At 35.5% G+C, this 14,039-nt stretch overlaps 1 protein-coding gene across 1 annotated transcript in view; it reads left to right on the top strand.

Moving 5' to 3' along the window:
- Positions 1 to 9,136, top strand: part of CCDC102B (coiled-coil domain containing 102B) — a 43,888-nt gene extending 34,752 nt beyond the window's left edge. The window contains exons 6-7 of the mRNA XM_041399385.1: positions 6,920 to 7,024; positions 9,010 to 9,136. Of these exons, the coding sequence (XP_041255319.1) occupies positions 6,920 to 7,024; positions 9,010 to 9,063 (159 nt within the window). The 3' untranslated portion in view covers positions 9,064 to 9,136. The remainder of the gene's footprint in view (positions 1 to 6,919; positions 7,025 to 9,009) is intronic.
- The last annotated feature ends 4,903 nt before the right edge of the window (positions 9,137 to 14,039 follow it).

The raw sequence follows: 14,039 nt of genomic DNA, 5'->3' as shown, positions 1-14,039 counted from the left end.
GTTTTAATTTGAAAGGTAGGTGAAGATGTTGATGTTTAGTTTTTATTATTTTTACTGTTTTCACTAATTAAATTTGCATACAGAAGATGCATTGCTTCTCATCAAGTACATAAAGTGTACACTTTCCAGTGAAAAATGAAGTAATCTTTTTTTTTTTTTTCTGTGTTTCTCTCAGCTGAAGCACTCTTTACTCATAACAAAACTAACAGGCATTTGTACGGACTGGTATGATAGGGTATATGTATGGAGGTTTGCATTTTGAACTACAGATTGTTTAATTCAGCTCTGCAAGATAATGAAGTACATGGTTTATATTTCATGTGCATTAGTGATTTGGCTGATCAGGACACGTGGATATGTTTAATATAAAAACAAACCCAGCATTTTTGTATTTGCTTGTTTCAAACAATGGGTGAAAGTCCCTTAGTTTCCAAGACAGCCTACAAATGGTTTAACATTTTGTTTATATATCAGTAGAACACTGAGAATAGAACAGCACAAAATGTATCAGAAAAAATAATCACACTCTGGTTTGTTTTTAAATACTCATGCAAACATTCATGATTTTCTGGCAAGCCTGCAAGAATGTCTACTTGACAAAATTGTCCTTACATCTTATAAATTTACATCTTATAAATATCAGATTCTTTATTTATAGCATGTGTTTTTGTATCTTCGTTATAACAGTCCATTGTAGTTTTAAATCTTTTCCTAATAATTTTCAAAATTATTTTTGATGCATGAAAATGTTGACTAAATAAGAAACACTGTACAGCTTGGTAGACACTGATTGTTTGAACATTCCTCTAGTCTCAATCTTGTTATGAATTGGGATTACAATGAGGAAGGTTAACATACCCTGCCTGAGCAGGGATGTTGGCCCAGATGGCCCACTGTGGTCTTTCCTACCTTATCCATTCTGTGGTACAGAAAGAAACTTCCACTATTTGTGTAGTCTTCTTGTTTAGTTTTTCCACATGAAAAATATAAGTATTTCTCATTTTAAATGAGATCAAAATGTAAAAACCCTTCATAATTTTAAAGCAGAAATAAGTACATGATGTGTTGATATTCTCTTTGCTGATCTCAAATAAGAAGTATTCAGTTATTTACAAATAAATGGTGAAAGGAGAATTTTAGCTAAGAGTTATGGATAATTTTCTATGATAGATGTTGATAGAAAATTGTTTTCTTTGAATGAATAGTAGATTCTCTTGAACAGGAGGTGTTAATTTTAATGTAATACATAGTCCATATGAAATTGAACTCACAAGAAACTGATGAAAGCAGTGCCAGATTCAGATGGAAAGATCTGTAAGAACAAAGGTAATTTTCTCCACCTGACCGTGTTCCTATTCTTGAACTTATTTACACCTCTCTTCTTATATTATTTCTGATTGCTGTAAACGTTTCATGCTTAAAGCTTTTTATATATCTATGGACAACTTCTATTCCTGCATAAATCTCTTCTTTTAAACTAGTCATACACACAAAAGAGTTTTCTCTGTGTGCAGACAAGGAGAGAGGAAAAAAAATACTGGTAAATCAGCAACTTTCCATTTAATGTCAGCATAGTGCAATGATATCAGCTTCCAGCAGACTTAAGCATTAGAGTAGAACCAGGAGGAAGAAATATTTGATTACTAAATATGCTGGTGCTAGGCATTGTTATGAATATAAGCATTCATTAAAAAGTTCCATTTCTTGCAGGGCTTGGTGTCTCAAGATATTGTCAAGCATAATAACACTTATCATGGTTTCAGTATACTTGCTGATGGAATAAATAGTATTCTTGGCAGACTTGCATACAATTGGAAAAAAAAGGGTAATTTTTTTACTCTATTGAAGCATTTGTCAAATGAAATGGTAGCCAACATTTGTCTTCCCTTTCATGTGGAAGGAGTGCTATGGATTCTGGTAGTCTTTGCACCTTTTAGGTGAAAAAGGAAAAGAATTTTAGAAAATGTCAGACATACTGGAAATAATCATTGCAAAACTGCCCAGTGTCACACATGCTAAGTAACAATTTTGCTTGCCAGCAAACACCACATCTGCATGTAGCAGTCCTGATCTTGGAAGCAGGAAACTTGATGAGTTTTCTTTAAGACCTTAGGAGCTTTGGCAGTTTTTCTCATATTCTTACAGATTTCTAGCCATAGAAATCTCAAAATTAAAAAAAAAAAAAAAAAAAAAAAAACCCCCCCCCCCCCCCCCCCCAAAAAAAAAAAAAAAACCCAAATAAATAGAAAATAATTTTTAAAACCCAAAAAAACCAGACTCCCTCCCCTATACCCCAAACTATATTCGGGTTACTTTGCAAGCAACAACGATTCTTGGAACTGTTTTCTATCCAGTTGCATGTGATTGTCTTGCTATGTGAAATTCATCTTCCTCCTACATGTTTTTCAAAGGGAGGTGAGCAGTGGAGTGGAACCATGGTGTATCTTCCAGGTTCTACAGATAGAGCTGAACTAAAACTGGAAGTGATTTAAGAGAACCAGATTCATCAATGTAACTATTTTCTTCTCTTGTGTATCTCTTTGAAGATGTTGCTGGCTGTATGAGTTTTTTCCTGATCCTACAACACAGAAGTTTTTTCTCCCAGTTGTGCTGAGAGACTCTCTTTAAGCATTTGATACCATTACATTTAAACCACTGATAAAATATCTTCAGACCCTGTGCAACTATGTCACGAATTGAAATGATGTTTCACAATGAATTCAATGCAGGAATGTGGAGCTTTTTCTTGCTCTTTAGGCAGAGCTTGCTTTCAATTCATTGGATCCAATCTACCTCGATATCATATTTAAGGAAGCTGCATGTTTGCCATTCCTTCTAGCAGCTGAAGCACATTCCATACTTTGGAAGTTGATGACACCTCATAAACTACCACTGTGAAAGGGCAGATTCTCTGTCCTTGCATTTCTCATCAATGTGCAATAATTTGAAAGATGATTGGTAAAACTGCACAATTTTCAAGTTCTTCGCTCTGAAAAGACTTGGATATGACATTTTTTGATAGACAATATTCCTGTCTGAGTTACAGAAAGGAAAAATTTTCTTCTTGTGCTGAGTTTTCTGAGTAACTGTGGGGAAGAAATTTGTAAGAATGAAATTCACTTGTGACTTTATAAAGATTTATGGTTATTTCAATGGGTTTTCTTTATTAGGAGGGTGTAATGGTCCTTAATTCATAATCAACCCGTGGCTTATTAAATTTTCATTGTAATATACCTCTTGCTTAAATTCTGTAGAATAATTTGTAGCATAGATGAATGGAAATTACCTCCATGCACAATACAATGAGGATATCAAGAATCCTGAAAACATGTGTTCATTTATCTTTGTAACATGAAAAAAGCCCTGCACTGTCAATTTAAGGACAAAAAAAAAACAAAAAAAAAAACTATATTGATTTAAAATTTTAATTTTTGATCTGCACAAACTGAAACAGATGTTTTACATTTGTACTTGAGTGAGGCTGCCCGAGGTCACAATCTTAAACAGGAATTCTTCCCTCTCTGGATCACAAGTCTGTAGGCCTCATTCAGCTTGCCTATAGGTTCTGAGTATAAAGTCAGATAGTATTAGAAACTAATGATTTGCTGTGATTGTGTGAGATTCAGATGGGAAATTAAAAAAAAAAACGAAAAAAAAACCAACAAAAAAACCCAACCTCTTCTCAGTCAAATCAGCTTTTATTTGAGATATGCAGATAATCTTTCACAGATCATGCTTTTGGTAAAGAAAATGACAGTTTTGTAGAAGAAAAATTTTACAAGGAGAATTTCTGGTTGTCTTGGCAGTTTTTTATTTCTGACATCACTGTCAAGTCACATCAGATAAAAACTACAGGGTTTTTTTGACATAATGCTTGTTTTCTGTCCAACTTTATTTTAAAAACTTATTTTAAAAAGCTGAAGATCATAGATCTCTAAATACACTTTCCAACTTTTTCCAAGTTTTATAGAAAGCTAACAAATCTTTGCATTTAAAAAGCAAAAGCTGAAAGGTACGTGGAATTTCTTCTGTTTACTGCCTGAAATAATGTAGACTGCTAGATTTCATCTTTCTTTTTGCATTCATTGCACCTTAATTGTTGCCCTTCATCCTACTGTATCTTTTCTTAACTAAGGGGTAGGAGAAAAATCTTGTTTCAATAAAACTTTTGGAACCTCAACCACTGTTATATTGCCTTAAACTAAAGAAGAGCATTAAGATTTTCCTGCTAATGAACTCTACAAGGTGGAGTTCCTTTTTCTATGTCTGTTTTTTTCAGGGTCCTGCCTTTCATGTTATTCATAAAATGGTGTAGGTTAGCTCTAAGATGTAATTATCCAGTTTCAAAAGGTCAGTACACTGCACTTCATTTCCCCCATTCACCTTTGCAATTATCCACTTCATTGACACTACCTTGACCTCATTCTATGCTTCCACCATTATTCTTGTCTTCCTATTAAAAAGTAAAATTCAGTGCAAGTCTACACAGATATTTTCTGGAGAGGAAACATTCACATTTTAAGGGAAAATTAAAGATCTCAAGATTTTTTCATGTCACAAATTTTTTCTTAAGCTTTCACTTTTCTTCATAAATAAGAATGTGACATTTCACACAAGAGCACTGTATAGAATGAAATATCCCTGTGACTGTTTTGGGTTAGCTGTCCACTCCCAGATTCTTGTGCAGGCTGAGCCTCCTTGCTCACAGGGCAGTACGAGGAGCTGAAAATGCCTTGACTTAGTGTAAGCACTGCTCAGTAACAATGAAAATTTCCCTTTGTTATCAACAATATTCTCATACTAAATTCAAAACATAGTACTGTACCATCTAGTAGGAAGAAAATTAACTCCTATCCCAGCTGAAATCAGAACTGTTAAATATGTAAATTTATCATAGTTGCATCTGGGCTGCAATGAATTGAAATTTTACAGACACAGGTAAATAAATTTATCTTTGACATCAGATCTTCATGCGATAGTCATATTCTGCTTAATTTCTTGACTGAAATTCAACCTTGGATGGTTTTGTGATTTCTCTGCATTTGATGTCTGACAAAATGAATTTGTATTGATTAGTGTCAACACTGTGAAAAGGTGAACTTTCAGGCTTAGAATTTCAGCTGTGTATTTTGGCAGGTGCTTTGCAAGAAGACTGGGTTTCTCATGTTCTGGAACTTTTATGGATACTTGTAATATTAAATATGCCTGCTTATTTAATTAGGAAAAAATATGGGGCTTGTGATTGTAGTCCAGTAGAAAGCATTCAAACAGCTTGCATAACTTTGGTGGGAAAGAAAAAATATTTGCTGCTAAACAGGGGCATGGGAATATGGGAGCATCAAACATTTACTTGTGTGTTGGGGCTCGCAACTTGTAGTATCACTCTGGACCCACTCTAATATATTGACCTGTGCCCAAAACTGCAGACAGTGCTGGAGGTGAAGCAACACCAATACAGAGCAGAGTGGAACAAACACTTTTATTGTCCTCTCATAATCTGAATGAGCTTCTTTAACTTTATTCTGTTTTTAATTGTTTTTATTGACTCCGAAATAAGGTGGGAACAGACAAGTTCGCAATTTGATCTAGCTAGAGAATGACATTACTATTCACAGAATCAGAAATGTTTCTTTTATGCTGCAACAGCTCATTCTCTTTGCTCTGCATTCAGAACCTTTTCATTATTTGCCAAAAATTTATTTTAGAATAAAAAGTAACCAATAGAACTGAAAAAGCACACCTCTATGGCTCTTTCTAAAGCCTTGTTGGCACAGATATCCTGTTTCTTCAATGAAGAAGTATCTCACAATGTTTTCACTCGCCATTTTTATCAAACCATCAATTTTAGTTCTCGCAGAACTGAAAATTGTAAAAAGCTCTTAAAATTTTAACCTTTTAAAAATATATTAGCAATTTTTTTTTTACCTCAATTAAAAGAACTGGAGCCTTTTATTTTCACAGTTTTTAATCTATGTTAATCTCTTTTAATCTCCTGTTAAGAACTGGTTAATAATAACTTGTTAACAGTGAGTACTTGTCGATAATTATCTTCTGATACATTTCCATTAGTACCTGATAAGTATCTGGTTTGTGTTATAGACAAAAATTCACTTTACAATTTATTAATTTGAAGCCTGTGAAGTATTTAATGCAGCCTTGACAAAAACCTCTATGTAGTTGTCTCAGAAGAATAAGTCAGTTCTTTGATAATTACTCTACGTGACTTAGTAATGTGTCTTTTTGTTGATATATTTAATTTGTCTTATATGGGGATTTGATTAACAAATTCATAAAGTTATCCTAAAATAAGGTTACAGCATTGGCCATAAAAGATGTTATTTTCCTTAAGACTATTAATCATGACCACAAGAAAGAGATTACCATGAAAACTTAAAAATTTTTCCTGTGATTATCAGGATAACTGCATGTAGTACAGAAGGTATACTTTAGAACTTCTTCAGTTTAATATACATTTGTTACAATCCTAACAGTTTTAAAGAGAATAAAAACATGCTGATTTTTGTCTTTTGGAGAATAAAAAATGAACTTTGACATTGTGAAGCCAAAATCAGTCTCAGTTTTATTTAAAACATTTTATTATTATTTTAATACTATTTTTCTAGAAATAGCAGGAAAATAATAGGATTTTGTTACAGTTACTGTATAAAAAAATTATCTATTATTTGCTTTTTTGAAGGTCCATTTGATGAAAATTTGACTGGTTTTGTTATTTTCAAATTAAAATATTTAACTTTATGACACATGGAAAACTTGCACCTTGAGCTGATTTCTAAAGTGCCAACCTTATTCTGAGGTGAAGCCATTAGCCTCACCCTGTGAAAACCAGGGGTTTTAATCAGATTATTCCTATTTTTTTTTCTTTTTTGGTTATTCTTCCTCCTACCCTCAACATTCCCAGATGGAAAGAGTGCGGTGTGAGAATGCCTCTGAATGGGGAAAGAGAGAGCAACTAGAAGCAGAAAAACAAGGTTTGGAAGAAGAGACCAGAAAACTCAAAATGCAGGTAAAAGAAATTCATAAACTTCTGGAGATGAAACAAAAAATAAAGCTACACTAACTAAATTGAGTTGTGATGATTAAAATGCACCGAAGTAGGCTTTTGGTTAAAAACAAGCTTATTTTTACTTAGTTTAGTAGTATTACTTAGTTGGATTATTTGGGGAGCATTCACACCCAAAATTACTATTTCAAAATGCCAAAAAGTGTCTATAAAGCAAAGATTATACAAGACAAAGCGGCCCTCACTGCATCCCAGCCTTGAGCAATTGGACCTCAGTGGCTTAGAATTTCTGTAGGGTACAGAAACAGAAAATATTTTCTGTTCATTATTAAAAAGTGCAAGGAGAAATGACAAGTATAGCAAGACTAGGAAGCAAAAGTGAAGACTGGGAGGAACAGAAGAGATGAAGTAAGCTTTGCAAGCTACAGAGTCCTGATGAAAGTCAAAGCAAAAAAATAACTGTGAGGCAAATCATTTCCCTGTCTTGTTGAACATCAAATCTTTTCTTAGGAGAGGGAGAACTGAAAGAAGTGCCTATTCCTTATTTTTTTGTGCCTCTGAAGACCTGTTTATTTATTGTCCTGCTGAAATGACTTGATAATTTATTCAAGGACCCTTAGCTGAGCATATTTCCTTCATTTTATGTTTTTCTATGCTGATAACTAAATAGTAATCCAGAAGGCTCCCACTTTCATTGAGACTCGGAAAGTTTGAAAAAGAGAAAGGAAAAAGCCCCCAAGCCCACCAATCAATCACTAAATGTACATATCTGGTGCTATGAGTTGTGTAATGAGAAACAGTAACTTTTTTTTTTTTTTTTTGCCTAAATAACAAATAATTTAATCTAATTTATGTGCATTTGCTGCTGAATAATGACATTCTAAGTAACTAGATTTAGGGTTTAGTAACTAGGTAATTTCTCTTGGGAAAGACTGAGAGCTTTTTTATATTTGATGTCTGCTGTTAAATTTAATCATATGATTTTTCTGTTTCCATCATGACTAATAGCAAATGGAAGCTCATGCATATAAGCCCACCTTTCTAACATATTTCACATAACATGCAACAGGTTTTAGCTTTTCTTTACTACTATTTATTTTACGATAACATATACATATCACATCATACCATATCACACAAGTATTTTCTTGATTTATTTGTAATGCAAGTAACCCGAGGTTGGAGATATGGTCAGAAAGAGGCTCATCTGCTTAGGCATATTACTATATTTCAAATCTCTTTTACTTATATGCCTGTATTGGCTTGTTTATGTGTTTGGTTTTCTTTTAAAAAACAGTTAGTTGCATAGACTGTTAGATGTCTGTGATCAACTCTCTCTGTTAGTATCAGCTCTCTCCGTTAGTAAAGCACCCCTTATATTTGACTTACAATAACTGCAAAACATGGAATCACAGGACAAGTCAGAGTGGATTGGACCTCATGAGATCTTCAGTCCTACCTCCTGCTCAAAGCAAGAGCAGCTCCCAAGTCAGACTGAGTTATTCAAGGTTTTGTCTAGTGAGGTCTCAAAAACATCCAGGTCTGCATGACCTACTCTGGGCAGTGGGTTTGTGATGGCTTGACCGCAGCTGGCAGATAAGCTCCCACCCAGCCTGATTCACTCCCCAGCAGTGGCTTGGGGGACAGAATTGGAGGGGCAAAATTGAGAAAAAAAACTTGTGGATTGAGATAAAGACTGATTAAAACTGGGAAGAGGGAAAAGAGAAAAGAAGGGAAAAAAAAAAACAAGTGACGAAGAAGTGATCAACACCACCAGCAGATTGATTACCTAGCCAGTCTCTAAGCAACAGCTGCTTTGGAAAAAAAACATCACCATGTCATTGCAAGGGACTCTTCCTTCCCAGGTGTAGGACTTTGTCTCTGCTAAATTTCACAGAGCAGAGACAAAGTCCTATACCTGGGAAGGCGAACTTCCAGCTGGCCCCTTCTTTCAGTTTAATAATAGAACTTCTTGATCCCACCTACAGGCAAGAATATTGCCCCTGCCTGCCCCAGCCTCAGAGAGGACAGCAAGACCTTGATGGGAGCATTTTCCCTCCAGAGCTGTGAATGGAGCACATGATGTGTTTCTCCATTTAGGCTGGGAGCCATGCCCTGCATCATCCCCAAGGCTGAGGTCTCTTGCAGTCTTCAGCAGCATCTCCAGCCAGATCTCCTTGCCAGAGTCTGCCACAGTATCCTAAGCATTCCTCTCACTGTGTCCAGGGCTCCTGACCTCTGGCTGCAGAGAGCGAGTGGTACCACCAAAAACGCTCTTCTGTGACACCAAACACCCATTGACAACATGAGTAAAATTAAAGAGCAACAGGATTAAAGTGCTGTGGCAAACCCTTAATGAGAAAATTAACCTTGCTTCTGCTATTAAATGCAAAACAGATGTCAAGAAAGAAAAGAGTTCCTTTTTCAAGGATTCCAGCCTAACCCAATTTAGAGGGAACCTGTCTACTCCTTTGTAGACACATCTTAATGTCACTGTTGAACCTTGCTAAATTCTGAGACCGTTTCTGATTTTCTGTAATACTATAAATAACCTGAAAACAATTGCTTTGACTCCTGGTTCAAGACCCTTTTATTTCTGGGATGGTAGCTTCAAGTTCAAAAAAAATAACAGTATAAGCAGGGTTAGAGTAGTAAAAAAGAATGACTGCTGTAATGTGGGTGATGGTTAGATGTCTAGGTCAGCAAAAATTGAAACTACAGCTATTTAAAGGTCTTTGTGCATCTTCACCTGTATGATTGTGGCTTTATTTAGCAAGTAGAAAAAAGACATACAGCTAATTTTTTGTAGAATGAATCCCAAAGCAAAACACAGTTGCCTAGTATCATACTTTCTTTCCAAAACCTCTATTTGTGAGATTATTTAGATCATCCATTGTAGTTGTTTAAAACAATATTCAGTGTTATTAATTGATATATGGCTGATTTGCACTTGTAGAGGATATAAGCAAACAATGGCAACATTTTTTATTTAGTAATGGTTTTAGTAGTATTAAAAATATTGTACCAATACACAGAAATTAAATTCTTACACCTTTGTCTAAACAGTTTCATGCTGACAGCTATCTTGCTCCTTAATATGTATGAATACCTCCATAGTACACAGAATTTGTGCAATCTCTTGCCACTCATAGTAGTAAGCCACGTAGATTGAAGTTAATAGAAAATGTAATATTAATTATGTCTTTCAAAAAGTGTGAGTCCTTAATATTATTTTTAGCTGGCAGTATGTTGGTTTAAAATGTTTTCCCGTGCAGTTTTAAAAGGTTAATTTCTGTTGTACAAGATGAGCAGAATTGATGAAACAATTGGGATCAGATGTTGTTGCTGTGCAGTTTTATTTATTGTACTTCTTGAAATGGAAAATACCATTTAAATTAATGGATATACTATTCGACAGATATCTTGGTAATAAATATTCAATGGATATAACTGATTCATCTAGGAAGGGATAGCATGAAAAATCTCACTTTGTTGATGGTATAAATCAATACCCAAAACATGATGTTTATTGAAAAATATTTTCTCTTTCATCTGTGAATATGAGCTTGAAACAAACTTTTAAATTAATTTTGAGGAATATTCACTATCCTTTTGTATTATCTCTAATGATTATGGTAAATAGCTGGCTATGAAATATTAAATTAATGGAATATGTTTTGCAGTGGACTGGAATATTGAACTGTGGAGCTTGTGGATGCATGAAATAATTTTTATTTTAAGTTTGATTTCTATCTGGAATATGATAAAGTTATCATGTTGTTAGCAAAAAATCCATATATCCATGGGCTTTGTGAGAAGAGCTTAGGAGCTCCCCAAACACAAGCAGCTCCAAGTGGCTCCAAAGGAAACCCTCTGGCCAAAGTTGAGCCAATGTGAGAGAAACAACCCTGCGGACACCAAGGTCATTGAAGCGGGAAGGGGAGGAGGTGCTCTGGGAGCCAGAGCACGGATTTCCCTGCAGCCCGTGGTGCAGAGCAAGGTGAGACAGCTGTGCCCCTGCAGCCTGTGGAGGTCCATGGTGGAACAAATGGCCATCTTACTGCCCGTGCATGAGCCTCTGCTGGACCCTGTGCTCTGAAGGAAAGTGCAGCCTGTGAGAGCACATGCAGGAGCAGGCTACTGGCAGGAATCTCAGACCCTAGGGGACCCACTCTGGAACAGCCTTTCTTAAAAGTCTCTCTGCATGGAAAGCTCCCATCCTCAACCAGTCCTTGAAGAACTATGGCCTGCAGGAAGAAGCCATGCTTGAGCAGTTTGTGAAGGATTGTATCCCATGGGTGTGACACCCCTCACTCTGATACAGGGGAGCAGCACGAGGAGGAAAGAGAAGCAGAGAGAAGCTGTATCCTGACATTCCCCTTCTGTGTATAGGTGGAAGAGATAGTGGAGAAAATGAATAAAGAAGTGATGTTGAGCGGGAAGGGAAGGGAAGGGAAGGGAAGGGAAGGGAAGGGAAGGGAGGAAGGAAGCAAGGAAGGAAGGAAGGAAGGAAGGAAGGAAGGAAGGAAGGAAGATTATTTTAGTTTTGTCTTTGTTTTTAATCATTCTACTCTATGTTTAAAAGGTAATACATCTTCCCCTTCATCTCAGAAGGTTCATGAAACCTTCTGTTTTCCTTTCCACTCCTGTCATGTAGAGGAGAGGTGTGAGAGAGCAGCTGGGTGGGCATCTGGAATGCAGCCATGGTCATCCCGTCATAGTGTCAGAGGTGGGTGTGTTCCTCACATTTCACAGGCAAAAGTTACTTTTAACGATGCATCTTCAATGAGATTGGTTTTCCTTGTATTTTTGAACTATAGAAACATTATCCACTGTCTGCTTTCCCTTAGACCCTTTCCTTTCTTCCCTTAGAAGTTCAAGGGGTATTTCTTCTTCCTAATTATATGAGGTATTTAATGATGGTTTTCCTATACGCGGAAAATAATTCATCTGCTGTACACATAAAGTCTTCCTAACAGTATCACTGTGTAAATTCTAATTGTTATGGATACAAAGTTTTGGTCTGGGAATAGAAACAATGTGAATGACATTCTTCCTTACTTTAACTAAAAAACCAAAACAAAGCTAGTAAAGTCCATAAGAACAAATTGCTGCTCGCTAAATCTATCTTTTTAGATGAGTAAGAAAATCAAATTGCAGTCATTCCCCCTTTTTTTAAGATTGAGAAAAATCAAATTAACAAAAATTCCAAAAAGAAGATTCTCTCTCTTCACATCTCTAAATATGTTATAATACAACTGTACTCACTTCCAGATTTTTTTTTAATAAAGGCTAGACCACTACAGCCCAGTAGCACTCTTTTGATGAGAGACAGTCTTATTACTCTGAACTGCACAGAAATATATCACAAGTTATTAATTAAAACAGTTTTTGCAAGTACAGTTGAAAAATCAAATTTAAGAAGTAGTCAAGAAAAATAAATGGAGCAAGATAAGATGAAAATTGCTGCAGCTGCATAAACATACCTTTACATTTTGGTTAAAAGATATAATGTGGCTTTAAGGCAAATTCTTTCATCATTCCCTCTTTAATTCGGAGTGAACTTGTGCACATTAATTCTTTCTAAAGGAAACCATGTGGGAAATTCTGCTTCAGGTATTAACAGTCCTTGCTCTAAGCCCTGAGAAAATGGATATGACTGGAGCATTGACAGCTTTTGGGATGGCCTAATGACACATGTGGATTAAGGGCCACAGGAGCAGGAAAAATCTTGACTCCTGTGTTTACGTTTTGTCATGTTTATGTTAACTTTTGCTGCTCTGCTCTGTTTTCCAACTTCTGCTGTGCTGAATTAGGGGTGTGAGTAGGGCCAAATGCAGAAGGAGTTGCGAACTGCTTCCTTGTGAACAGTGAGCACGTTCAGAGTGTGTAGACACTGGTCTGCCTGCACACTCTCTGAATGCCTGGGCAGTGCCTGATGCGTTTTGAGAAGGCACCACAGTACAGAGGAGGAGTTTTTTGATTTGCCTGGATGATAAGAGAGGAATTGAGATACTTAGGGGTTATATTAATTGCTGAGTGTTTCATTGCTGGTTTTGTGTCATGGATCTCTTGGACTGAGTTCTATTTATTTTTTGCTCTTCATCAGAACAAAACTCGAGAAGAGATGTAATTATGGTAATATTGTTAAACCCTTTGATATTCATCTAGCACTGTTCATCCAGTGGAGAAAAAATTTGTTTCAATAAAAACCACTGGGGCTGGTTGTTGCAATGATAAAACAGTACAGGATGCACAATTTGCTCCCTTAATGGATTTCTAAAACACAATATATTTTGTCAGAATTACAACATGGAGTACTGTTGTTTTTATATGTTTGTTTTCTAATTACTTTCTGGTGAATTGCTCATTTCAATTCCTTAGAAAATTTGTTTCCAGTTTCAAATATATTAAATTCAGATTTCCTGACAAGAAAATCTCAAAGTCCAAGAACAGATTTATAAATTAATCTCTGATTTGCATCTAACTTTAAGAGCATTAATATGCTTCAAAATTTTAATTTAATTTTATTATTTTATCACCCATTTTCTAACTTCTTGAATGGGCCTGTAAATTGTAATGATACATTTTTCAAAACTCTTATAAATATTTTTTTAATTACACATTTTATCATGATGATGAAAACCAGAAAAGCTATAAGTTTTTTTGATGCATATGTGTAACTAGCTATTCTATATTTATTCTTTCTTTTTAGATCAATACTTTTATTTCACTTAAGGATACATATTTAGTATTGTTCTGTAGTTTCCCAACTCTGTTGCACCACCTCCCTCACTGTTTATTCCAGCCAGCTGGGAAAGCTTGCTTTAAAAACGCCAGTTCCCTTTTTTTTGCAGAATTGTGTGAGAGTATTTGCATGCCATCAGAATAAAAGTTCACCTAGCCCTATATTCCATTTCTGACACTGACCAAAAATGTGTGTATAATGTATAGAAAACTTACTAAGAGCAGCACAGGAATACTGTCTAAGAGAACTGTCGTGGGCTCTTAGCAATTC

The sequence above is a fragment of the Onychostruthus taczanowskii genome, unplaced genomic scaffold (genome assembly GCF_017590055.1).
Source record: "Onychostruthus taczanowskii isolate IOZ18803 unplaced genomic scaffold, ASM1759005v1 scaffold16, whole genome shotgun sequence".
Lineage (NCBI taxonomy): Eukaryota > Metazoa > Chordata > Aves > Passeriformes > Passeridae > Onychostruthus > Onychostruthus taczanowskii.
This window is presented reverse-complemented; position numbering and strand designations above follow the sequence as displayed.